Below are 25859 nucleotides of genomic sequence, written 5' to 3'. Positions count from 1 at the left end.
CTTCAATAGGAAAGCAAGTGAGCCAGCTGTTGATCAGCAATCATACTAGTGCCACACACGCGGGCGAGTCACTTGAAGGGATTTCACGACCGACGATGACACAGATAAAATAAAAACAAATTATTCAGAAACTAACACACCATTGCACCATTAAGATGACTGCAGTTGTTGTAAGTGTGGCTTTCAGACAGACTAAGCTGCCATGCAGCATGTTTTGAAACGAAAATGCCCCTCGTAGATGCATGAAAAACAGTCTGCTGGGGCTGAATTTGTCTTTGCCGATAAATGTCCATTTTCGGCCATTGGAGTATTGTGGTAGGGGCACATTATGGCCATTGGGCAGTCAGTGAGCGTATCTGGGCCAGGTGTGGCTTACACTGTCAGCACAAGTCAACCAGCCATCGGAGGCTCAGAGCATGGGCGTGAATCAAAACGTGCAATATGATGTTTCACCTTCCCGAGGCGCTAGACTTATTACAGCCTCTGGAATGCGGATGAGGAAACAAGTCTTTGGCAGAAGGCGTGCTCGGCTAGATATAAGAGGGAACACCCACACTTCAAGGGTTACTCCACCCAGTGTGTGTAAATGGTGATAAGGTGCACATATGATAGAATTAGTGCCTAGATCAGATTACAAGACAAATTTGGTCTTTCAGGATCGCACTATGTCAGACTACTGTCATAAAATCTTGCCGTATCTTGGTCAGACAGTGGCAACACTACACGACATGTATTCCGATACCACTGCATCCCGTCTTTTATGATCACTGGTCTTTACCTTGTTAAACCAAACACTGTCGGAGAGGCGGAACCAGAAAATGTAACCAGTCAACGCGAACAGACACACCCGTTACCGTGACGACGACAACGGATCCCGCCAATGTATTGTGGGGGGGGGGCGATGCGTCGGTTACAATACACAGTCAGGTGCACTGTCGGAGAGTTGTCGATATGTCACACCGCACGGAAGATATACCAAAAAAACAAAAAAAAGACATGCTAGACTTTTCATTTTGTCATCGTAGGGCTATTGTAGTGCCAAATCGTTAGTCTTGGATTGTGTCACACTACAAGAAGTTTTGTCGTGACTGACAAAATATGTCAGGCCCGATCTGGGAAATCGCCCGCGATAGCTAATTGGGCCAATATTGGGGCTAAAATCCTGCAGTCTGATCTTGGCATTTAAGTGGAAGGTAGAATGCGTGGAGTTAGAAAAGTGCGGCGCTGATTATTGTACATCAGATATCATGGAGCAGTACAGTTGAAGCACAATGTCAACACCTTTAACTACACTTCGAAAGGAAGGTGCAGGATCTTTTGGGTCTTTCTACCAAATTTCTTGAAATCTCACAATTATTATTTCATAAAAGTAAGGTGCTTAAATCCCTCGGAATGGCTAATGTACAGGTCCAGTATAGTGTAAGTCAGTTATGTAGTGCGATAAAAGTGGGTTAAAAAAGAACATGACACTGATATCTACAGGAGCCACCCTTGCTACAATGAGGCTAATAAAGCAGACATGTTTTTTACATAAACGAAAAATATTTCGTCTAATGAAGCTTCAACCCGTCACCGGTGTCATGTGCAGTAGACAGTAGTGAGTGTGGCGTGTCTGCTACTTGAGCATCCAAGCATGGAAGCCTCGCAGGCCTTGTCTACCCACAGTCTGGCCCTGACAGATTGTCTCAGGCCTCTCTCTCCTCAATTGCAGAGTGCCCCGGGTCAGTGGGCTGACTGTCTGCAACATTTCCTACCTCTCCACCATCTGTTTGTAGCGCGGAATGTCTCTGGCATACAGCAACTTGTTGATGGGAGAGTCCTGTGAAAGGAAGACAAATTGGAATTGTGTTGTGAATAAGCATTGTGGTCGGTACTAAAAGGCCACTTACTGAGCGGAGTTTCAGAACTTTCAATTTAGATAAGAATCATATGTACAACATACCAACTTCCCCCCTAAAAAATGTAAATAGATAATACAAAGAAGATGCTTCTCTCAACCATTAAAATATTAACAAAATAAAATGATGAAAACAAAGATAGGTAAAGTGTCAACAACTGCTCCAAGACGTTTGTTTATGTTATCAATCGTCTCGCAGTCTCTAGCGCCTCCTATTAGGCAAAAGGGTAAAAAGACTGGCTAGGATGGGAAGCGATCTTAGATGATTCAAAGGAATTAAAGCATTTTGACCAGCAGTGGAAGCATATTATATTTTGTACTCATTCTCAGAATACAGCAACATAACAGGAGACTCAGAGGTTTAATGGTCAAGTAATTTAGTATTGTTAGAGCAGCACACTCAGAGAATTTTTTAGGTACACCTGCTCTATTGAATGCTGGCGAATGCAAAATAAAATAAAAACTATGTATACTCTATCGAATAATGGCTCTCACCAGACTGTGCAGGTGTACCTAATAATGTGGCCGGTGAATATGCAGTAATTGCAGCGACATACTGGGGTAGTGGTTTTAGATTGCTCTCAGCAGCAGTTTTATATTGCCTGATGATGACTTGCTCACCCGTCCTAGTTTGTGGTCAGCGATTGTGCAAGAGTCCATAAAGGTCTGAGCGATGACAAATAGCACGGCATCCACGTGGTCTGAGGTCTGCACATTGAAGATGAACTGCGGATTCTTCAATATGTTGATCCAAAATCGCAGCGGTAAGCTGTTTGATGAGACAAAGAGATCCCATGCATCGGCTGTATCGAATGAAAAACTAAGGACGAGGCACATGAACAAACCAATTATGTAAACTGTATACAGATACAGTAGTTTGAAATGGAGGCAGGACAACTTTCAAAATACTACTACTACAACAACTACGAATACCACCACTAATAATTATTATTAAATTATTTACCTGTCACAATTTTTAAAACATATGCTTCATAATTCACAGGGATGAATCACTTTTTCATGACAAGTTATACCAACTCAACTGCAGATAGAAGGAGGGCATCTATTGGGAGGGAGGGCCTTTATGTATGTACACTACGGTATGGAAAGTATTCAGATCCCCTTAAATGTTTTGTTTATTGCAGCCATTTGTTAAAATCATTTAAGTTCATTTTTTTCCCTCATTAATAAACAGCACCCCATATTGACAGGAAAATAACGTAATTGTTGAAATGTTTGCTGATTTATTAAAAAAAGAAAAACAAACATCACGTAGCCATAAATATTCAGACCCTTTGCTCAGTATTTATTAGAATATATATATATATATAGATATATACATATATCTATATATATATATGTGTGTGTGTGTGTGTATATATAGTTTACAGTTTACAACATGCGGTTTATGTGCCTCGCGAGGTGTTAGCAAGAGTTTTAATCTCTCGGTCTATGAATGTCCACCAAAAAGGGAAAAGGGAGGGGTCTATCTGGTTTTGTTTATTTAATCAACTTTACACACTTCTATAGCTCTTTTTTTGTCAGTGTTTACATTGTTATTACATCAAAATATTGTAAAACTATGAAATTAGTTTTTTAAGTTAGCCATTACCTGTTGGTTTTCCAGATATGGATAGTCTCCGGGTCATTTATGTTGTGCTGCAGGGCCTGCTCATCCAACAAGTCAAAGAAGTATTTGACAGCCAGAGGGACGGGACGACTGGTGCTGAGGATGGCCGTGAATAAATCATCCACAAACTTCTGCAGTGTGCCCTGACAAGCAAAACAAAGAGATTAGAAAGAGAGTACAAATTCAAATATTTCCATATCCAAGATTTAAAAAGTGTCACGTGTACAATTACAACAGCACTGATCTGAATTTCTTGTTTACTGACATATTAATTATAACCAAACTGCTACTTAAGCCTCAGGTAATCATCACAGGGTTGTTTTCAAGATGCATGTTCATATTCATCTACAGAGAAGGCCCCTGTATTGGGATTAAAAAACTTTGCAGTGCATTACATTTTCACATCGAGTTGATCAACTTTGATAGTGAACTCTGAGGTGCTCTGCATTTGTGAGCGTTCATTCGCGTACCTTCATGGAGAGAAGTCGCGTGAGGTAAATTTCTGGGATGGCCTTGGCTCGCTCACCGCCCTTCTCTCTTACACTGCCCCTTCTGTGTTTGGGCAGCTCTGACTCCTCGCTGGCTTTCACCAAATGCCACAGTTTAACGCCTCCTTCCTCACCATCATCCAGCATTGGAGTCTCTGAATGGAGGCGAGGGGAAAAAACAACAGAGAAAGAACCTTACAACGTAATTTTTTATTGTTTACTCACGTGTAAAAACTCACAAAGTATTTGAAAGGTATAGGTGGTTCGATGTCTCCCATTGTCAGTACAATCCCGTTACAATGTAGAAACTCTACATGTTTACCATTAACAAAACGATTTATACAGTCAAACAGCGACCTCGTGTGGTTACTTACTAGTCATCCCTTCTTATTCATTATTTTTTTCCCCTGACTGCATCCTGTATATTTGTATAAGTACTACTGTTTCTGTGTGTAAACAGACTCACTTTCTCCAGGCATGTAGTCATGGCTGTCATGGAGGTGATTTTTAGTGCTTCTGGGGATGAGGGCAACAGTGGCTCCATCAGGGACCTGCTCCACCGCAGGGGGAAAACCCACAAACCTTTTTAGTACATAGCATATACAAGAAAAGCTTAAAAACAGCATCATCATGCTTACTTATGACTCTATTTCCAATAGCTCTGCCCAGTTGTATTCTGTAGGTTCGTGCTGGGCTGATTGTATTTCTGTTTGAGACTGAAACTGACCTTGTAGTGTTGCAATGTATTGAGGCGCTTCCACAAGCCCTGCACGACTGATGTCAGGTCCTCATCTGACAGGATTAGGTGACCAGCCACACCCGCACGCCACTCTGAATGGAAAAAAAGTAATTAGATTATACGTGCATACGAAAACAATTTGTGCTAGTCACTGGGGCGGTACCCTCAGGCGGCTTCTGTACCTTTGAAAAACAGTGCATACATTCTCAGAGCATAGAATACATTGCAATTGGACTGTTCTGTTTGTCTTAGGAGACGTTTCGCCTCTCACCTGAGGACTGTAATATGCACTAACAAATATTGGTACCCTTATGGCGAAAAATCCTTTTGGGGACAATTTTGTTCATTCTTTTTTTTTTTTTTTTTTTTTTTTACAAGCAAGAGTACATAAAAGAATATGTACACTGTATGTTATGTATGTTACCTTATCTTGGGGTTCAATAATTAACCTTATGGGGTACATAAGCATAGATTGTATAGGGAGGTACCCCAATGATACCCGTAAGTCTACATTAAAGTAAAATGTATTTTAAAAAGTTCTTAAAATTAGTATTATTAAATCATGCAAAATGGCCATTCTTTAAATCAAATATTCAGTGGAATAATTTTGTCATATAGACATGCTCCTCAAAATCAATTCATTTGCTTGAAAATAATTGAAAACTCCACAGTATGATTATATATATTTTAGTCAAATGTTTTAACCCATTTAAGCATAATTTTCTTTTGATCTCTTAAACATAATTTTAATGTTGTGTTCAGCAATGTGACCTGCAATTTGGTATAACGGTTAGGGTTAATATGCAGTGTTGCTGTATTTTTGGGTCATTTTTCACAACAATGGATGTCAATAGTAAAGACAAAATAACCAACAATCCTCTTTAATATCATTTAATTCTTGGTGACTTTCATTGAAGACTGTATAACACAATTGAAGTGCACAAGCAGCACCTCCAAATCTGAGGCCATGGTCCGCAGTCGGAAAAGACTGGAGTGCCCTCTCTGGATCAAGGAAGAGTGCTTGCCCCAAGAAGAGGAGTTCAAGTATCTTGGGGTCTTGTTCACGAGTGAGGGAAGAATGAAGCGGGAGATCGACAGGCGGACCGGTGCAGCGTCTGCAGTGATGCTGACTCTGTATCGGTCTGTCAAGGTGAAGAAGGAGCTGAGCCAAAAGGCAAAGCTCTTTATTTACCGGTCACTCTACGTTTCTATCCTCACTGCACGTGAGGCACCCTGGGGACGACCCAGGACACGCTGGAGAGACTAGGTCTCCCGGCTTGCCTGGGACCGCCCGGAAGAGCTGGACAAAGTGGTTGGTGAGACGGAAGTTTGGGCTTTAATGCTTGGGCTGCTACCCCCGCGACTCGACTCCGGATAAGCGGAAGAAGATAGATGGATGGATGGACGAAGTGCACCAGAAAGTTTTAATTACACTGACAAAAAGTAAGAAAAACATCATTAGCCTAATAGCATAAATGCCCAAGTCATTTTTAAACTACCATTACAATATGAATAATACTTAAATATTTAAGAAAGTACATGCTAAAAAAATGTTTTGCTTCTATTGTCTCAAAGCGTTCAAATATTACTTGGGCAACTATACTATTAAGATAATGATACATACAAGACTTACCAAGGTGTAAGGAGTCAGCATGTGGCCTCCGGGAAACGGATGTCCCCTTCCAAGTTTGGTCCAAAAGTTTCTCCTTGACTTGGGTGATGGTGTCACAGTCCAGGACCTTGGCAGGCACAGTCTGAGTAGAGGCGCCTCCACTGGCAGCAGCAGCTGGCATCACAACATTTAGGGTCTGCATTGATAGAATAGAATTTTGATCATTACTAAGGGAGAAAACAAATCACTACCTTGTGTATCACATTAAAACAATATATTTCAAATGGTGACTAATATGCTGCAACAATATCAATGTAGACAAGTCAGTACTAAAATTTAAAGACTCAAGCCAAATACCAAAAAGACATGTGGATTGAGCTTCAATCGATACATAGTGCAACCATTCTTAATCAGATTGGAACATACTTTCACCCTGTACAAAAAGTACCAACCACAGTAATTATTAAACTTAAGTGTGTGCTCTGACCAAGCTGCGGTACTCTACATCCTCTCGCAGCAGCCGGTTGTCATTCAGAGTGTACTTGGCTTTTCCCGTCACAGCATCCACAGGTCCCTTGTCCACCTGGTGCTTTATTGCTCGGAACAGCATGTAGAATGACTCCCCTGCTGATTCCTGCCCAGGAATTATTATGGAAGGTCAATGATGGCACAACACAACATTAATTTAAATCAAGACTCATTCAGTCATTGTACTGAACGGAATGTATTAGAGGAAGCCCTGACAAGGAACTAGTGTTGTAGCACTCGAGCACGGTCTTGGTCTCAAGACCACATTTTGAAGGTCTTGGTCTTGTTCTTGACTCGACTCCAGAAAGTCTTGTCTCAGTCTCAGATCAGCCGGACTTGAGATTTTCCATCAAGACGGGTCAAGACCAGCACTGACCTGCTATTCTTCAACTTTATTAATGTGATAATAAGGAGAAGCGCTTAGTAAACACAATAAATACATTGAATTTATGTGATAATAACTCCTCACCACCCCTGTAATGACTGCACCATTCACGGTGTTGTGACTGACATAAAGAGGAACAGCTTTTTTTATTTTCTAGGTTCTTCAAAATAAAATGGCAAGGCTGCCCAACCGCCACCTAACAGCCCCCAACTCAGACAGTAGTGTTACTTGGAAATATATTATAAAGTATTTACAGTACTTCTATTTAATCAACATACTCTGTGTTCTATACTTGTTCATTATTGTGTTACAATATTGCTATTCTCAGAGGTCTGGACTCGAGTCAGAATCGTCATGAATTTTATGACTTTACACTCGGCAAAATGTCACAAAACTTGCAACTCGACTTGGACAGAAATGACTTGTGACTTCACTCAAGACTCAGGCCCATTGACTTGAAAAGGCATATATTATATATGGGTACACAGCAACTCTCTCCTTATAGCTCAGCATGCCTAAGTTTATTTTATTACAGGCATTTCAGAATAACCATAATTTTGATGTTCTCAACAGATATCACTCAGGTGGAAGAGGCCCACCATAACAATGCTTTATTACAGCTTGTTTCTTTTAACAGTTAACACCCTGTTGGGCACATTCATGTAGAGGAATTGACCAGGAGGTCACTCTTTCAGACACTACCTTAAAAAAAAAAAAAAAAAAACAGTGCAACATAAATCAACAATGTGGCAGTTAAATAAGGTACACATTCAAAGAAGTACCAGTAGCATACACAGAAACGACAACAACAATTAACATGACAATAAGGACATTAATTATTGCAAAAAATAAATAAACCAACATTGCACTGTGGGAATCACGCGGCTTGACGTCACGTATGTTCGTTTTCGTTAGCATTAGCAGGAGGCTTTGTGAGCGACCACGCAAATAGTTACATGGCGGGCCGGCCGTGTGCTCTCTGGGCTTCCTGTTCATTACATTCTGGTTTAGTCAGTGTAGTGTTCAGGAATCTGCCTGGTATTTATTTCTCTCTCTTTTTTTTTTTAAAATTCACTTTATTTACCGATCAGCACACAGCTAGCATCTATTCGACATGAAGCAACATTCTTCTTAGTGTCCTTTTTTTCTTTGCCCATTATTTACGTAATATTTTCATGTAGTGACCCCTAGTGTTTCGACTGAGACACCAAAGTTGGATAAAATTGTGCCTTTATAACAAGATGACGAACTTGTTCCTCTTTTCTTTTTTTTTTAATTAATGCCTTGTTTTTGATACAATAAATGCCAAAGTTGAACTGCAATGTATTTATATTTGTGTTTTCTTTATTTATATTTGTGGAAATCAACTGGTCATTCATTATTACCGTAATTTCTCGTGTATAATGCACACCCATGTTTAATACGCACCCCCAAAGTTGACCTCAAAATTCTGGAAAACCCTTCTACCTATGTATAATGCATTTTTACAATGCATGATTTTGCTTCTACCTATATGATCAAAGCATGAAATATCTGTATTTTGTTAGTTTTTTATAAAGAATAATTATTTATTTGAACAACACTTGTTTTTTTATTTAGTTGCTCTTATTTTGAAATTCACAGCCCTACTTTTATTTAGTAAATTAGAAAACACACTGTGTGTTTTCTAATTTACTAATATGCTTATGTTTGATTACCCAGGCAGAATTTGTAAGATGGGTACAATTCTTTAAAGAAAACATGAAGGACCAGGCGAACCACATTTAATTTTATTTTAATGGGATTCAAATTAAATGGTCAAGCATTTCAGAAAAGCATTATCATTAAACAAAACATAACCATAAAGAAATTTATTATGGTTGTTGTTCAGTCATCAATCATATTTAAAATAAAATAAAATAAATAAATAAATATTTCACAAATTCTGCCAGGGTATGTAAACTTATGAGCAAAACTGTACATATATGCAGTCATATGTACCCCTGTCATATTGTAATGAAGGAGTAGGCTACACCTTTTTTTAAAACCACTAGGAGGCGGTGACATATTAGAATGAAACTGCACACCTTTCTCATAACCTCTAGGTGGCGGTGGCATTTTGGAATGAACGTGTACAGCTTTTTCATAACCAATAGATGGTGGCATATATTTATAAAATGCGAAAGTTTTTTCTATTTGCCCCTATACCTATGTATAATGCACGCTATTGACTTTTGCGAATTTTTGGGGGGAAAAAAATTTGCATTATACACGATAAATTACGGTAAGTGAAATATCAAATTTTCTCCCGTATTCATAATTGCTCTTTGTCAGTCGATTTACTTGATTACTAACTCCAGTACCACTGGACGCAAATTATAATTTGTCACAGGTCTGTTTAATGTCTCTTCAGAAATAAAGTCAGGAAAAGTAAGTCATAGCATGTATAATTTTACATTGAATAACTGAAAATGTACTATTGATCAGTTTGATCAGGGGGTGAAAACTAAGCCCTCCGTTCTTATAAAGTTTCAATGCACTTGCTTATCAAATTTGTTTCGATAAATGAAGATGAATTTTAAAATATATTAAATATATAAATATTATATACAGTCCTCTCCAAAAGTATTGGAACGGCAATGTTAATTCTGTTGTCTTTGTTGTATACTGAAGACATTTGGGTTTCAGATCATAAGATGAATATGAGACAAAAGTTCAGAATTCCAGCTTTTACTTTATGGTATTTACATCTCGATGTGTTAAACAACATGGGACAGAGCACCTTTTGTTTGAAGCCACCCACTTTTCAAATGAGCAAAAGGATTGGAACGTGACTGATGGGTGTTTCGAGTTGCTCAGGTGTTGTTGCCTTTTAGATTGATTGATAGTCCTTGTTTTTGGCTTTGGGTTTCACCTGTGAAAAGTGCATTGGCTGTTAAGCAAACGAAGACCACAGAGCTCTCTATGGGAGAAAAGAAAACCATTTTGAAGCTTAGAGAAGAGGGAAAATCAATCAGAGCCATTGCACAAACATTGGATATAGCCAATACAACAATTTGGAATGTCCTGAAAAAGAAAAACTACTGGTGTACTGAGTAACAGACATTGAACAGCAGTTGATGACAGAAACATTGTGAGAGCTGTGAAGAAACACCCAAAGACAACAGTCAGTGACATAACTACCAACCTCCACAGGGCAGGGGTGAAGGTATCACAATCCACTATTCGAAGAAGACTTCGAGAGGAAATATACAGGCCATACCACAAGATGCAAACCACTCATCAGCAAAAAGAATCGGAAGGCCAGATTGGATTTTGCAAAGTACAGAGAAGGGCCACACAAGCTCATCTGTGAAGCATGGTGGAGTTAATGTCAGGGCTTGGGCTTACATGGCTGCTTCTGGAATGGGCTCACTAGTCTTTGTTGATGATGTAACTCATGATGGTAGCAGCAGAATGGATTCTGAAGTCTCCAAAAACATTTTGTCTGGCAAGTTACAGAAAAATGCATCCAAACTATTCGGGAGAAGCTTTATCATGCAACAAGACAATGACCCAAACCACACTGCCAACACAACAAAGGACTTCATCGGGAGAAAAAGTGGAAGGTCTGAGACTGGCCAAGTCAATCACCGGACCTTAAGCCAATAGAGCATGCTTTTTACCTCCTGAAGAGGAAGGAGACTGAAGGGAGAAACCCCTAGAAACAAATAAGCACTGAAAGAGGCTGCAAAAAAGAGGCTGGAAAAGCATTTCAAATGAAGAATGCAACAGTCTGGTGAAGTCAATGTGTCCCAGGCTTGATGCAGTTATTGCAAGTAAGGGTTCCATCCACCATCCATTCTCAACACTGCTTATCCTGTTCAGGCTTGCGGGATGCTGGAGCCTATCCCAGTTGACTTCGGCGAAAGGCCGACTACACCCTGAACTGGTCGCCACTCGGTCGCAGGCCAGCAAGTAAGGGTTATGCCACCAAATATTAAATGTTTTTCACCAAAGTTTTTTTTAATGTCTTTTCCAATACTATGGCTCTCTTCAAAGGTGGGTGTCTTCAAATAAAAGGTGCTCAGTCCTGAGTTGTTTAACACATCTAGATGTAAATACCATGAAATAAAAGCTGGAATTTTGAACTTTTTTCTCATATTCATCTTTTGATCTGAAACCCAAATGTCTTCAGTATACAACAAAAAAAAAAAGGAATTGACTTTGCCGTTCCAATACTTTTGGAGGGGACTGTAAAACAACATCCATCCATTCTCTTAACTGCCTGCCCTCGTTAGGGTCGCAGGTGTGCTGCCACCTATCTTCAAATGAGAGGCGGGGTACACTGAACTGGTCGCTAACCAATCTCAGGGAAAATAAACAACCATTCATTTTCACATTCACACCTACGGACAATTTAGTCTTCAATTAACCTACTATGCATGTTCTTGGAATGTGGGAGGAAACCGGAGTACCAGGAGAAAACCCACGCAGGCATGGGGAGAACATGCAAACTCCACACAGAGAGGCCGAATTTGAACCTGGGACCTCAGAACTGTGAGACGGATGTGCTAACCAGTCGGCCATATACTGTTAGTAGTATACTGTATACTGCCACCGATATAACAATACTATATTCATACAATATGTTGCATATTATTTCCCCCTACACACAATGGCAATTGCGGCACTATAGCTAATTTGGTGGCCAGTCAATTTGTGTGTGTTTGAATGCATAACTTTACACGCATACAAACAGTTTTACTTTAAAGCGTACTTTTGGTTCACACGCACTCCTGACAAGAGCAAGGTTACAATGACCTCAAGCACATGTGTCAAATTTGTGTATGAACATTTTTTAGTAGCGTGCTTTAAACATATTTGCAGCTTATGCCAATAATATTTATTATAGAGCCTCAATCGATACACAGTGTAATAATTCTTAATCAGAATGGAACATAACTTTCCCCCTGTACAAAAAGTACCAACCACAGTAATTATTATACATAAGTGTGCGCTGGAAAAATAATTATGAGACCCCACCGTGCACGTTTGGGTAATAAAATGCTGCAGTCTCTGCTTGTCTCGGTCTCGATCGACAAAAGTCTCGTTAATGTCTTGGTCTAGGTATGCTCTGGTCTCGGGCAAGTCTTGGTCTCGGATAGTGTGGTCTTGAGAACAAGGCTACTTCTAACCATATAATGAGCATGACAGACAATATCAAGTTGTATTCCATGTGCTCAAAAGTAGAAGCGAGCATGTTTCATATGAAACATCTAATGCACAATCAACATGCTACATACCCGCAGGAAGTTGAATAGGCAGATGGACATCCAGTTGGTCAAGAGCTTCTCAACCACAGATTCAGTTCTGGACAAAAAAGTACATGGTATAAAAAAAACAGATGATATATCATTATATTTAAAAAATAAATTGCTACTTTGCTGCCTTTCTGACCTCCTAAGCATCAGTTTTGGGTTCTTTGCCACATACTGCTCCACTAGGTCATTAAGCAGAGTCTTCAGGATGTCTGTGAAGTACTCCAGTTTACCATGGAGGGCCACAGTCAGCAGAGAGGCCACATAGGCCCGATCCCTTGGGGAAAATGTCTGCTGGGCCTCCAGAGTGTGAATAAACTGCAAGGAAAGCAAGACGGAGAGGTAGTGAATGTCTGCATTTACTAGTTACTCAGGAATGGCTCTCTTAAAATACAGTAAAACCCTCTTTATCATGGGGATACGTTCAGACAAGTGAAAATCCACGATATAGTGGAACTATAGGACAAATGAAATAGTTTTGCTTATCCAACATGCTTTAAAGCAAAGATTAGCAAACTTATTAAAATAGCGCATTTCATAAACAAGGTAACTACTCAATGTGCTTTACATATTAAAAGCATTTAAAAACAAAGGGAAAAAAAACAACTTAAAACATTAAAAACAGAGAAAAATAGAAATAAAAATAAAAACAGCGTAGAGTCCAAGAAATAATTTAAAAGTGGAAATGCTCTAAAAAGCATGAGAAAAAAGAATAGTTCTTAACCTGGACTTAAAAACATTCACACTCGGGGCTGACGTCACTTCTGTTAGCAACGTATTCCATATGTGTACAGCATAACAGCTAAATGCTGCTTCACCATGTTTGCTTTGGACTCTGTGCTCCACTATTTGACCTGAGTCTGTAGATCTCAGAGCCCGACTGGGTTTATATCCCATTGCAATTTCTATCATGTATTCAGGACCTAAACTATTTTGTGATTTATGGACTAGTAGCAGAACTTTAAAGTCTATTCTAAAGCAGAGTGGGAGACAGTGTAGAGACTTTAGAATTGGAGTAATATGTTCTGACCTCTTTTTTCTGGTCATAAGCGGCAGCATACTCAATGAGCTGCAGCTGTTTAATGCCATTTTGGGGAGTCCAGTCAGAAGACCATTATAGTACTCAAGTCTACTTGAGATAAAAGCATGCATGAGCTTCTCCTGGTCTGCTTGGCACAAGCAAGCCTTCACTCTGGATATGTTCTTCAGCTTGTAGAAGTCCGTTTTAGTAATTTATTTGATATGACTGTTCAAAGTCAGGTCGGAATCTATCAGTAGATAAAGGTTTTGGACTTGGTTTTTAAAAGAGAGTGACTCCAGGTATTTAGTAACAGAAACCCTTGTTTCTTGACTGCCAAAAACAATTCTCAGTTTTGTTGTGGTTTAATTGAAGAAAGTTTTGGTTCATCCAGTTATTTATTTGTTTTACACCGTGACACACCACCTCAATTGAACTGTAGTCATCTGGAGAAACTGCTAGATATACAGTAACTGTGTGTCATCTGGGTCGGAATGATAGTGAACATTAAGGTTCTGAAGGATTTGACCAAAAGGTATCATATACAGGGGAACAGGAGAGATCCAAGAACTGAGCCTTGAGGGACCCCATAGGTCAGTGCCATTCAATGAGATTGAACACTTCCAATGGTTACAAAATAACTCCTTTCCTTCAGGTAAAACCTGAACCATTTATGGACTGTTCCATTCAGTCCTACACATTTTTCCAACCTGTTCAGCAGTATGTTATGATCTACCATATCAAAAACCACACTGGTATCCAAAAAACCAGATTCGACACCTTTCCCGAGTCAGTATTCAACCTTATATCATTTAGCACTTTGATAAGAGCTGATTCTGTACTGTGATGAGTTCAGAAACCTGATTGAAATTTGTCAAAAAGTCCATTTAAGTTCAAGTACTTGTTGAGTTGATTAAAAATAACTTTCGACAATCTTGGCTCTGACAGGGAGGTTTGAGATGGGCATATAACTTGCTAACATGGAAGAGCCCAGCATTCTATGTTTTGGAAGAGGCTTAATTGCAGCTACTTTAAGAGCGTTAGGAAACTCGCATGACCTAAGTGAGCAAATTATTATTTGTTACAAATCAGCTAACACAGACTTCACAATACCCTTTTGAAAAAGGTAGAGTCAAAACAGCTCGTTGATGGTTTCAGCTGCTGAACCGTTTTCTCTACAGTTTTTTTTTTTTTTTTTTTTGGTGAACTGTATCAAATTCTGACAAACAAATTTAAACCTATTAAAACACACTTAAATTTGTTACAACACACGTTTTAAAAATGTTCTAAACATATTTGAACAAAAACAATACAAGCATAAAATGTATACAAAAGAAAATGCAAGTGGTTGGAAGTAACAATGTACAAATAACTTTGTTAATTTACTAGCGCATTTATTTTTGCGATGAGTTTACAGTATTACTCCACACTAGGGCTGCACGATATTGGAAAAAAAGACATTGCAATTTTTTTCAAACCTGGGATATATATGGAAATGTGAAAAAAAAAATACTGGATCAGTGTTAATTTTTCCACACGAACTAGATAAAAGTTAAGTTCATCATTCCAAAACTGAACTCGTTTTGTTCTTTCAAAATATGTTGCCGATGGGCAACATTTTTTTTTTCAAAATTAATATTGAAAAATATAGCAATATGTGTCAGAAGCTTATAAGCTTAATCAGCATTCTGTCATGTACTCTTGTAGTTACTTGGGTACTTTTTTTTGGACAAAAATAGTTGTGGATTACAGCTTTAAGCTTTTGAACATGTACTAGTGAGGAGAAGCCGTACGGAAAATGGATGGATGGACAACCAGGTCCCTCTGTTGGTCACTTTTAATATTACAGTTGATTCACTGTCTAACAGTACACCAACATCACAGCAGACCCTGCGATGTGACTACTGTGCACAAGTACATCGCGACAACAATGCTCAAACAAAATATCGTGCACCCCTACTCCACACATTTGAAAACAGACATCTGTACTTTATACCCTTTACTGTGATAAAAAAAGACTTATCACAGTACTTTGTTCAACCTCCATGGATGATGATGGACACGGCGTAAAAAAAGATGTAAATAGAGTAAATGTATGTAAATGTCAACCGCGGTTGAGATCTTGAGCGATACTAGGGTTTGTAGGCTGAAAAAAAAAAAAAAAAAAAAAAACAGGGACAAAAGCATGGAAGAACATGAAGTTGGAAGGATTAACTACCACGGCAACAGATTTCAAGGATGCATTGCCTGATTTAATAAGTTAAAAGATGGAAACTATTTTGTGCACAGAAGTTGTTTTTGAGAGTAAAAAAATCTTTTACTTTCGTACATTTCAGAGACCATGTTTTTTTAAGTACAGGAGTTAAATATGTACTTATACTTTTACCACTTCTGTTTTTTTACAGAAGTATTTGCAAATGTACTTAAGTACAGGGTGTGAGTAATCTTGTCATCTATGGAAAATACTGTACATATAGTGTCTGTCTTTGACATGCAAGTGGCTTTAAATGTGACGTCAGCAAGTTGACGTGTGAGTGTCTTGGTGTGAGGTACGGCCGACAGCGTGACTGTGGGATTGTTCACCCAACTGCTGCGGGTCTCCTTTCCATATGAGGGCATAAAAGTAAGTATTTTATAAAAATCCTGAAAAAAACGATTGTTTAAAAAAATAAAAATAATAAAAATAAAAAAAAATAATTAAAAAAAAATATTTTTATTTATTTAGGTAGGTGCTAACGATGTACTGCAATATTGCAGTACATCGTTAGCACCAGCCTAAATAAATAAACATAGGCTGGTGCTAACGATTGTTAAATATATTGTAGAAGTTATCATTTATTTGCTTAGCTTGCATTAGTATTATGGACCATTTTGATGTCTCGCCTTCAAGAAGATGACTCAGCAGGAATCATCAGAGAGAAGGACGTGGCTGGGACGTGGCAGGTGTTGGTCCCATGTTTTCACCTTGAAACCCTACCCTTAGTGTGTTGTGTCTTGTAGCTTAGTACGTTATGTCTTGTAAACTTAGAAACCTCCCTATTTTCAAATAAATGCAGGAGCGACGGGAGAGATTGTTTAGAGCGTGTTGAGAGGCTGTAATCTGAACAATCTCCAATGCGCCCTCCTCATGAGAAAAAGAAACCAGCGTCTTCATTCCTTTTGTTTCTATTTTTTTATAATGTTGGGTACGATAAATCCAACAACGATGTACTGCAATATAGCGGGGAAACACTGTATCCATACAACAAACTAACAAAAAAAGACAAATCCAGGACGGTTAATTCTGACCTTGGTGAGAAACAGTTTACTGTTGAGCAGATTGCACAATTGAACAAGTCCTTGTTCTACAGTCTGCCTGCGGCTTTCCGGGACATCCAAATCTTGTCTCAATGGTGACTCCTGGTGGCCTGGGAAGAAAATGCGCTCTGCATATGCCTTGTATTCTAGGAAGGGAATTCCGGAGCCGACCAAATCACTGGACATGTCCATCATCTCAGTCATCAAGTCTGATGGGAAGAAAAAAAAAATTAAAACATTTTGAAACTGTTAGGATGGCCTCCTTCAGACACATATCTTAGATAGGTTCAAGCTTGAGTCTTTGTTGTTTACTGCTGTAAACTTTCCACTGCTAAAGCCTTGAATTTCTCTATGCACCCAAAGATTCCTCAAACTAGAAAAAAACAGTTAAGACTGTTGAGTCACACACAGGAAAAGTGCTGAAACAAGGGGGCGAAAGACAGCCGCCATGCAGGGTCTGTCTACCAGCGCTGTGACATCAACTATTCTGGCATGAAACATCCTTACAGAAAAAAAGAGTCTTCTAGTAGTTAATGATAATGTTAGTATAAGAGACAAAGAAATAGATCCAGCAGAGGTTCGGACTGAACGTCACAAAACAATATGAGAATGTAAGAATTCATACCTGTAAATTCCTTCTTGCAGCGGTCACGCACACTGGTCTCCAGATTCTCCAACTGGATCTGCACCTTTTTATAATCCCTCATGGCCTGTTTGCTCTTTCTCCTAGAAATCAACAAATATGGATTGATGACAAAAAGTCGTGACAACATGAAAAACATTTTGCAAAATGTGTAACCTACAGAAAAGCATGGCTATTAAATAAAGGAAGCTGTAAATATATTTTACTTAATATTTACCTGTAAATGAGGACGATTATGAGCACAATGAGAACCACTATTGAGGCTCCCACACCCACACCGACTTGGGCCTCCAGGGGAAATATGGACAGGGCATGGCTGTCATACTGAACTCTACCCAAGGAGAAGTTAATGTTTCCCATCTTCACCTAGAAAATACAAAGAATGTAAAGTCTTAGGGCCCACTCACATTGGGCTAGTTGTCCAGTGCGTACAGTGCTAACTAACAGTATGACCAGACATGCAAACACCAAAGGCATGAAAAACGTGACCAAAAATAAATAAATAAAAACATTGTAGGCGGGTCTGGGGGCAATCGCCTGGGCCCCCGCAGAGAATTTCTTTAAATTTTAAAATACATTAAGCAATCTGGAAGACTCTGAAGAGTACAATAAGGTAAAATAAGATACATTTTCTTCACGCAGAAAAACATTTATTTATGCCGCTCAAGTACATGGTGATGTACAAACTTAAGATTAAAATTTTATTTGCCTCATTTCTTTGCTTTTTTGTGTTGGCCTCCAAATTGAGCCAGGCCCATCTTCACCTGCACCTGTTGCGTGCTTTAAACTGTGCCACATGAATAGCATTCTCCTCTCCAAGCACTCTCATTCAGGAAAACTACTTCTTTTCCTTTCGGCTTGTCCCTTTAGGGGTCGCCACAGCGCATCATCCTTTTCCATGTAACCCTATCTCCTGCATCCTCCTCTCGAACACCAACTGCCCCCATGTCTTCCCTCACAACACCCATCAACCTTCTCTTTGGTCTTCCTCTAGCTCTCTTGCCTGGCAGCTCCATCCTCATCATCCTTCTACCAATATACTCACTATTTCTCCTCTGGACGTGTCCAAACTATCGAAGTCTGCTCTCTCTAACTTTGTCTCCAAAACATCAAACCTTGGCTGACCCTCTGATGAGCTCATTTCTAATTTTATCCAACCTGGTCACTCCGAGAGCGAACCTCAACATCTTCATTTCCGCCACCTCCAGCTCTGCTTCCTGTTGTCTCTTCAGTGCCACTGTCTCTAAACCATACATCATGGCTGGCCTCACCACTGTTTTATAAACTTTGCCCTTCATCCTAGCAGAGACTCTTCTGTCACATAACACACCTGACACCTTCTTCCACCCGTTCCAACCTGCTTGGACCCGTTTCTACACTTCCTGACCACAGTCACCATTGCTCTGGACGGTTGACCCCAAGTATCTAAAGCCCTCCACCCTTGCTATCTCTTCTCCCTGTAGCCTCAGTCTTTCCCCACCACCCCTCTCATTCATGCACATATATTCTGTTTTACTTCGGCTAATCTTCATTCCTCTGCTTTCCAGTGCATGCCTCCATCTTTCTAACTGTTCCTCCACCTGCTCCCTGCAGATCACAATGTCATCTGCAAACATCATGGTCCACGGGGATTCCAGTCTAACCTCATCTGTCAGCCTATCCATCACCACTGCAACAGGAAGGGGCTCAGGGCTGATCCCTGATGCAGTCCCACCTCCACCTTAAATGCCTCTGTCACACCTACAGCACACCTCACTGCTGTTCTGCTGCCCTCGTACATGTCCTGTATTATTCTAACATACTTCTCTGCCACTCCAGACTTCCGTATGCAGTACCACAGTTCCTCTCTGGGTACCCTGTCATAGGCTTTCTCTAGATCTACAAAGACACAATGTAGCTCCTTCTGACCTTCTTTTCCATCAACATCCTCAAGGCAAATAATGCATCTGTGGTACTCTATCTAGGCATGAAACCATACTGTTGCTCGCAAATACTCACTTCTTTCCTTAGTCCAGCCTCCACTAATCTTTCCCATAACTTCATTGTGTGGCTCATTAACTCTATTCCTCTATAGTTGCCACAGCTCTGCACATCACCCTTGTTCTTAAAAATGGGCACCAGCACACTTTTCCTCCATTCCTCAGGCATCTTCTCACCCGCTAGAATTCTATTGAACAAGCTGGTCAAAAACTCCACAGCCACCTCTCCTAGATGCTTCCAGACCTCCACAGGAATGTCATCAGGACCAACTGCCTTTCCATTTTTCATCTTCTTTAATGCCTTTCTAACTTTCCCCTTACTAATCATTGCCACTTCCTGGTCCACCACACTTCTACTCTCCCTTCTCTCTCATTTTCCTCATTCATCAACTCCTCGAAGCTAGCACACTGCTGGCACCAGTCAACATATTTCCATTTGTATCCTTAATCACCCTAACCTGCTGTACATCCTTCCCATCTCTATCCCTCTGTCTGGCCAGCCTGTATAGATCTTTTTCTCCTTCTTTAGTGTCAAACCTTCCATACATGTCATCATATGCCTCTTGTTTGGCCTTTGCCACCTCTACCTTTGCTCTGTGTCGCATCTCAATGCATTCCTTTCGCCTCTCCTCGGTCCTCACAGTGTCCCACTTCTTCTTAACTAACCTTTTTCCTTGTATGATTTCCTGTACTGTGAGGTTCCACCACCAAGTCTCCTTCTCTCCTTTCCTGCCAGAAGATACACCAAATACTCTCCTGCCTGCCTCTCTGATCACCTTGGCTGCAGTGGTCCAGTCTTCTGGAAGCTCCTCCTGTCTACCGAGAGCCTGTCTCACCTCTTCCCGAAAAGCTGCACAACGCTCGTCCTGTCTCAGCTTCCACCACATGGTTCTCTGCTCTGCCTTTGTCTTCCTAATCTTCCTCCCCACCACCAGAGTCATCTTACACACCACCATCCTATGCTGTCTAACCAAACTCTCCCCTACCACTACCTTACAGTCGGTAACCTCCTTCAGATTACATCGTCTGCACAAGATGTAATCCACCTGCGTGCTTCTACCTCCGCTCTTGTAGGGCACCCTATGGTCGTGCCTGTCCCTCCAAGTTTCTTTCCTGGATTCCATACTTACCCATCACTTCTTCATCACCCCAATTTCCTTCACCAACATGCCCATTACAAGCTGCACCAATCACGACTCTCTCTCTGGGCCCCCGGGGCACAACCGATCCGGTATGGAATTCTTTGGATGAACGCTCATATTTGTTTGGCAAAGTTTTAAACCGGATGCCCTTCCTGACGCAACCCTCTGCATTTATCCGGGCTTGGGACCGGCCTAAAGTTTGCACTGGCTTGTGCCCCCCCTAGGGCTGCAATACTCTCATTCTGGAAAACAATTGACTAAAATCAGTCTGTTTCACTTCATTTTTCACTATTACCAACTTCAAAGGCTAATCCCAAATGCATCCTCCAAGAAAATGTTAAGTACAGCATTTTTCTTTTTTTATTGGCCATTTCTGAATTTGAAGTTAGTTCATTCGGTGTTGTGACATAATCCCTAACATCGCTCTGTCGCTTAATACATTTAACATTAACATCTGTGAACTAATTATATAATTCTAGGCGCATGTCCTAATTAATACAAGATGTACTAGAGGATCAGCTCTTGTCGCCGATGTTATGTGTGCTTCCCGGTTCCGCTGGAACCACAACCAGGGCCACGACCCGCAGCCCCTCAACGCAGAAATACAAAAGACCAGTACAACTGGCTGATCTGATGAGCAAAAATGTAAGAGTAGCAATATAGGATGTCCGCTCCAGAGGTAGGTAGAATAGCCAAATATTGTACTTAAGTAAGAGTACTGTTACTTGACAATAATGTGACTCAAGTAAAAGTAAAAAGTAGTCCTCCAAAAAATTACTAAAGAGTAAAAAGTACACAGTGAAATAATTTGTCAAGTACTGAGTAAATAGTATCGTCAGATTTTTTAACCACAGCACGAACATCAATCAAATAAAAATAAAATAAAATGTGAATGTGCAAATTCTGATATTGCTGTGTGTGGGCGTGCGTGGGTGCACAGCCAAAACCACGTCTGCAATTTACTGCATGGTCTTTTCTCAAGTTATAAGTGGGCTGAAATATCCACGTTTGGACAGACAGTACCAGGCAAATACTACAATACATGAAAGCTGTTGTTTTTGTTCATCTACATTGTTCATCAAATGTAAACACGAGTAGCGTGCTGTTGCCTTCATAGTAACGACGACCTTCCCAACATGGCCGGGCTGGATTATCTAGTGTTCTAGTGTCCTATGCCCGGGAAACCCAATAGAAGACGTTGTGTGAGGTCATGTGACTTTCTTGCGTCGTCTGATTGGTGAACTAGTCTTAAACGTCACTCGTGCTTAAATTGGATGGGAGCAAACAGCGACCAATGCGGAAGTCATAGTCTCGTGTACGAAATAGTTGGTAATCAATAATTGATAAATAAAAGAAGCAAGCGACATTTAGAGTATTGTACCGGAGTAAATGTACCGTTACTTCTTAACAGCAGAAGCAGCGGAAGTGTTTTTTTTCTCGTCAACTCCTATGACTTGTCCAAAGCAGGTCCCGACCTCAGGCCGATGTGCTTACTTATTAGTCCGCCACGGAGTAATATTGAGAAATTACATCTGTGTGTGGATGGTGGATGTGTTGAATGGATCTAGCTGCCAGCGCTCAAGGAGTACGAAACAGCCTATGACGACAGCGACGGCGACCCCCCGCCACAGGAAAAACTCATCGTATCTATACGATTCACATAAATGGCCTATTTTGAGTTCAAACTGGCAAATTTCGCCAAAAGCCGACTGATTTACATACACCGTAATTTATCGTGTATAATGCACATTTTTTTTCCTCAAAAAATTGTCAAAAGTCAATAGTGCGCATTATACATAGGTATAGGGACAAATGGAAAAACGTTCACATTTTATAAATGTATGCCGCCATCTAGTGGGTATAAAAAAGCTGTACACGTTCATTTAAAAATGCCACCGCCAGCGAGAGGTTACAAGAAAGCTGTTATACATGGGTGCGCATTATACACGAGAAATTACGATATGTATGACACAGTCGTATAGTCAAACAATCTGGACTGGACGGTATGGAATATCTGGTGTGACTGTGCGCATAGTGTTGATCAGGTAATTTATTACTCATAACATCACCTATAAGAATGAATACTGCTTGATCCATATTCTCCAAGATCTATAAACAGACCTGGGGTACTAGTCTGGACATAAAGACTTGTGCTATTTGTTTACTCACTGTGAACTCGGGCAGACTGTCCATCACATCCTTTTTCTGGCTGCTACGCACTGATGGTTGCTTGACTGGTGGTTCACAGTACAAATGGTTGTGGGTGAGGGTCTTCACTGAGCAAACCCCATCCCCGATCCTGGCCTGGACCTCTTGTTTGTAGATGGCTAGGTCCAGATTCTCTCCCTAAGGAAAGATTATTGTAAAAAATATGCTTTGAAAGTTACACAAAAGCTCAGCGTTTTAATGTGCAAAAAAGCTTGAAAAAATGAAAACTTATTTTTACACTTGTGTGATGAAGAATGTTTTAAAATGAGATATGTGACAAACCTCTGCCATTCCTTAAGCCGAGCATTATGGCTTTGTCAAAAATATGTATGTATTACAAACAGCAGGGGTTCACATATTTTTAAACATGTATGAACGTTCATGCATTTCTGATAGATAATACTAATGAACAAATGTTAGGTTAATTAAATATGACTATTAAAAACAACAACACTAATTAAACGACAATTACAAATTAATCCATTAATCCATTTTCTATAGTGCTTGTCCTCATCATTGTAGGAGTGAGTTGGAGCTTATTAGGTGATTTTGGACAAGAGGCAGGGTGAACCCTAGACTTGTCGCCAGCCAATCGCTAGGCACATACTGTATAGACAAACAACTATTAACACTCCTATTCTCACCTGTGGATAATTTTGTGTTTTTAGTGAACCTTGCATTCACGCTTTTTGGAATGTGGGAGAAAACTGGAGTACCCGCAGAAAACCCACACAGGCATGGGAAGAACATGCAAACGGCACACAGGAATGCCAAAGCCCGGATTTGAACCCACAACCTTAGAACTGTGAGGCAGATGTGCTAACGTTACACTAGCTCACCATGCGGTCCAATTAATTAAATGTCTCTAAATCATGTCCATCACTACGCACCTCAACAGAGATGATGCTGCCTGGTTTGTGGTGGTATGGTTTGTCTGGGTCATTACGGTTCAGCATGTACAGCTTTGGGTTGGGTTCATAGCTGAAGGCTTCATTGCCAACAGTGTTAAAGTCAAAATGAAGACTGTCCAGTAGGAAATGAACTTTGACCCGAGCTCTCCTGGCATCCGGTCCCACAGCCGGTGTCGGGCACAAGATGAGGGAGGAGCTGTTCACTGTACAGCGAGACTCATACTGGAATAGGGGTCGGAGAGAATCATTTTTAAAAAACCTGCAATAAATATTAATTTGTAGAATAAAATGAGTATTTTTGCCACTTTACAAACCTGCTTGACATGACAAAGTGCACCCTGAGAGCAGTCCACATCTGGGATGATCCTCCGCCGTCGCATCAGTGGTATCTGCTGATCTTGTCCTTCATTCAATTGAGCGGTGCTCCGCCTCCTCCTGGGAGGAAGAGAATCAGGCGGGCTGAGGGTAACCCGAATTTTTGGATCCTGAACCACATCCAGGTTAAGACCGGACACTGTGATGATTCTACCTCCGCTGCAGGGAAACAACACATGACCGACAGATAAACTTGTGCAGTCATCCATGTAACATTTTGCACAAATCAGGCAGTTTGACCTCAGTTCCACTTAATCCAGCCAAGTTCACACACTGACTTTGTGTGTGTGTGAGGGGTTGGGGGGGGGGGGGGTCAAGCTCACTGCATTTCTACTTGAAAAACAAAGTCTTCAATGGCAAACTTCACCTAAATAAAAGTTGAGGAAATCATACACACTATCGTATCAAATGATGACAGGACTTCAGGAAAGGAGTAATAATATTATTTGTATTCATATAGGTCTGTAAAGTAACCCAGAAAATCAGATTTGACGACTACACAACGGTTTAATCATAATCTTACTGTTCATAGTATATGAAATATATGTAGTTTAGTGAAGTAATTCTTTCTGTTTGAGTGAAGGAGTGATGACGAAGTAGGGTCAACATCGTAAATAGTGCTGGGAGATATCACCTAAATTTGATATCACAATTTTTTTCACCTTATATCTGTATTCGATATGACTCGATATTTATTGAATTGAAGTTTATAAATGTAGAAAACTGGACAAGACCAAATTTACATAATAACTTACTTTTCTCTGCAGGTATTTCAAAATAACTCAAACTCTCAAAATTAGTGATGAACCGAAATGAAAATTCTTGACTGAAACCAAAATAAAAAACATGAAACACCAGAAGAAATTATTATGACAATTATTAGTAAAATTGCTTTTATGGCTATGACTGCAGAGCTGCCAACCTATAGAAATTAATTTCCAGAACACGTTGTCTGATTTTCCATATTTTTGTATTATTTCAAGAATATTAGCACTGTACAGTTAGTGCAGTATATTATATAAAAGGACAAAAATAATTCTTCATACTGTTCAGTTGCGCAGGATAATCATTACTCAACAGTTGTAATCGTTGATATATTATGGGTTTAATATTTGTTACTTGAATGTATTTCTTAGGGTTTGGCGCTGTCGTAGGTGTTCCTCACTTAACATTTAAGTGGTAGGAATGCAATTAAACATGCCCACTCTGCCGGAAATCAAGAAGACACAAAGAAAGGTGACTTCATGTGGAACGGTGTGGTGATCTGTAAATAAAGCGAATTAAAAAATAAATACAAGACTTATTCTTGGGAATGCCAGACTGTACAAACCCAACTGTTAGGAAAGGTTAGCTCAGACAGCGACGCCTGGCCCACTATCAAACTATTTGCCTGATTGGCGATGGCTCACGCAACGCCGCTAGCTAGCTAGTTGCTGCTAATGCTAATGTAAATAAACCCCATAAACACTTTCTGTCTCATCAGTGAAAGGCAAACTATTAGCTGGTTATCTTCACAGCACATTCACAGAGCAAACACAAAAAGCGCTTCAACTGCCACCACGATCACTCCGAAGCGTTGTTTTGTTTACAATACAGCAGCAGCACGGAGACGCGGATCTCCTCAACGTGATACTGTACATGCATCGCACTCGATAACGTGCTTCATCTTCAGGTGATTTTAAACGGATATGCCTGTCTTCGTCGTAACAACTTTTATACACGTTTTGC

General features: G+C 40.2%; 1 protein-coding gene across 2 annotated transcripts in view; it reads right to left on the bottom strand.

Moving 5' to 3' along the window:
- Positions 1-25859, bottom strand: part of LOC133404772 (plexin-B1-like) — a 102976-nt gene that overhangs the window by 7814 nt on the left and 69303 nt on the right. For both annotated transcript variants that reach the window (XM_061681041.1, XM_061681051.1), the window contains 16 exons: positions 24071-24290; positions 23736-23978; positions 22807-22983; positions 17734-17882; positions 17499-17599; positions 16865-17082; positions 12698-12876; positions 12544-12610; positions 6854-7000; positions 6388-6562; positions 4743-4846; positions 4482-4566; positions 3998-4170; positions 3510-3670; positions 2519-2666; positions 1755-1819 (listed from right to left, as the gene is read on the bottom strand). In XM_061681041.1, the coding sequence (XP_061537025.1) occupies positions 1755-1819; positions 2519-2666; positions 3510-3670; positions 3998-4170; positions 4482-4566; positions 4743-4846; positions 6388-6562; positions 6854-7000; positions 12544-12610; positions 12698-12876; positions 16865-17082; positions 17499-17599; positions 17734-17882; positions 22807-22983; positions 23736-23978; positions 24071-24290 (2412 nt within the window). The remainder of the gene's footprint in view (positions 1-1754; positions 1820-2518; positions 2667-3509; positions 3671-3997; positions 4171-4481; positions 4567-4742; positions 4847-6387; positions 6563-6853; positions 7001-12543; positions 12611-12697; positions 12877-16864; positions 17083-17498; positions 17600-17733; positions 17883-22806; positions 22984-23735; positions 23979-24070; positions 24291-25859) is intronic.

The sequence above is a fragment of the Phycodurus eques genome, chromosome 1 (genome assembly GCF_024500275.1).
Source record: "Phycodurus eques isolate BA_2022a chromosome 1, UOR_Pequ_1.1, whole genome shotgun sequence".
Classification (NCBI taxonomy): Eukaryota; Metazoa; Chordata; class Actinopteri; order Syngnathiformes; family Syngnathidae; genus Phycodurus; species Phycodurus eques.
The sequence above is the reverse complement of the archived record's forward strand: the minus strand, read 5'-3'. Positions and strand labels throughout refer to the sequence as shown.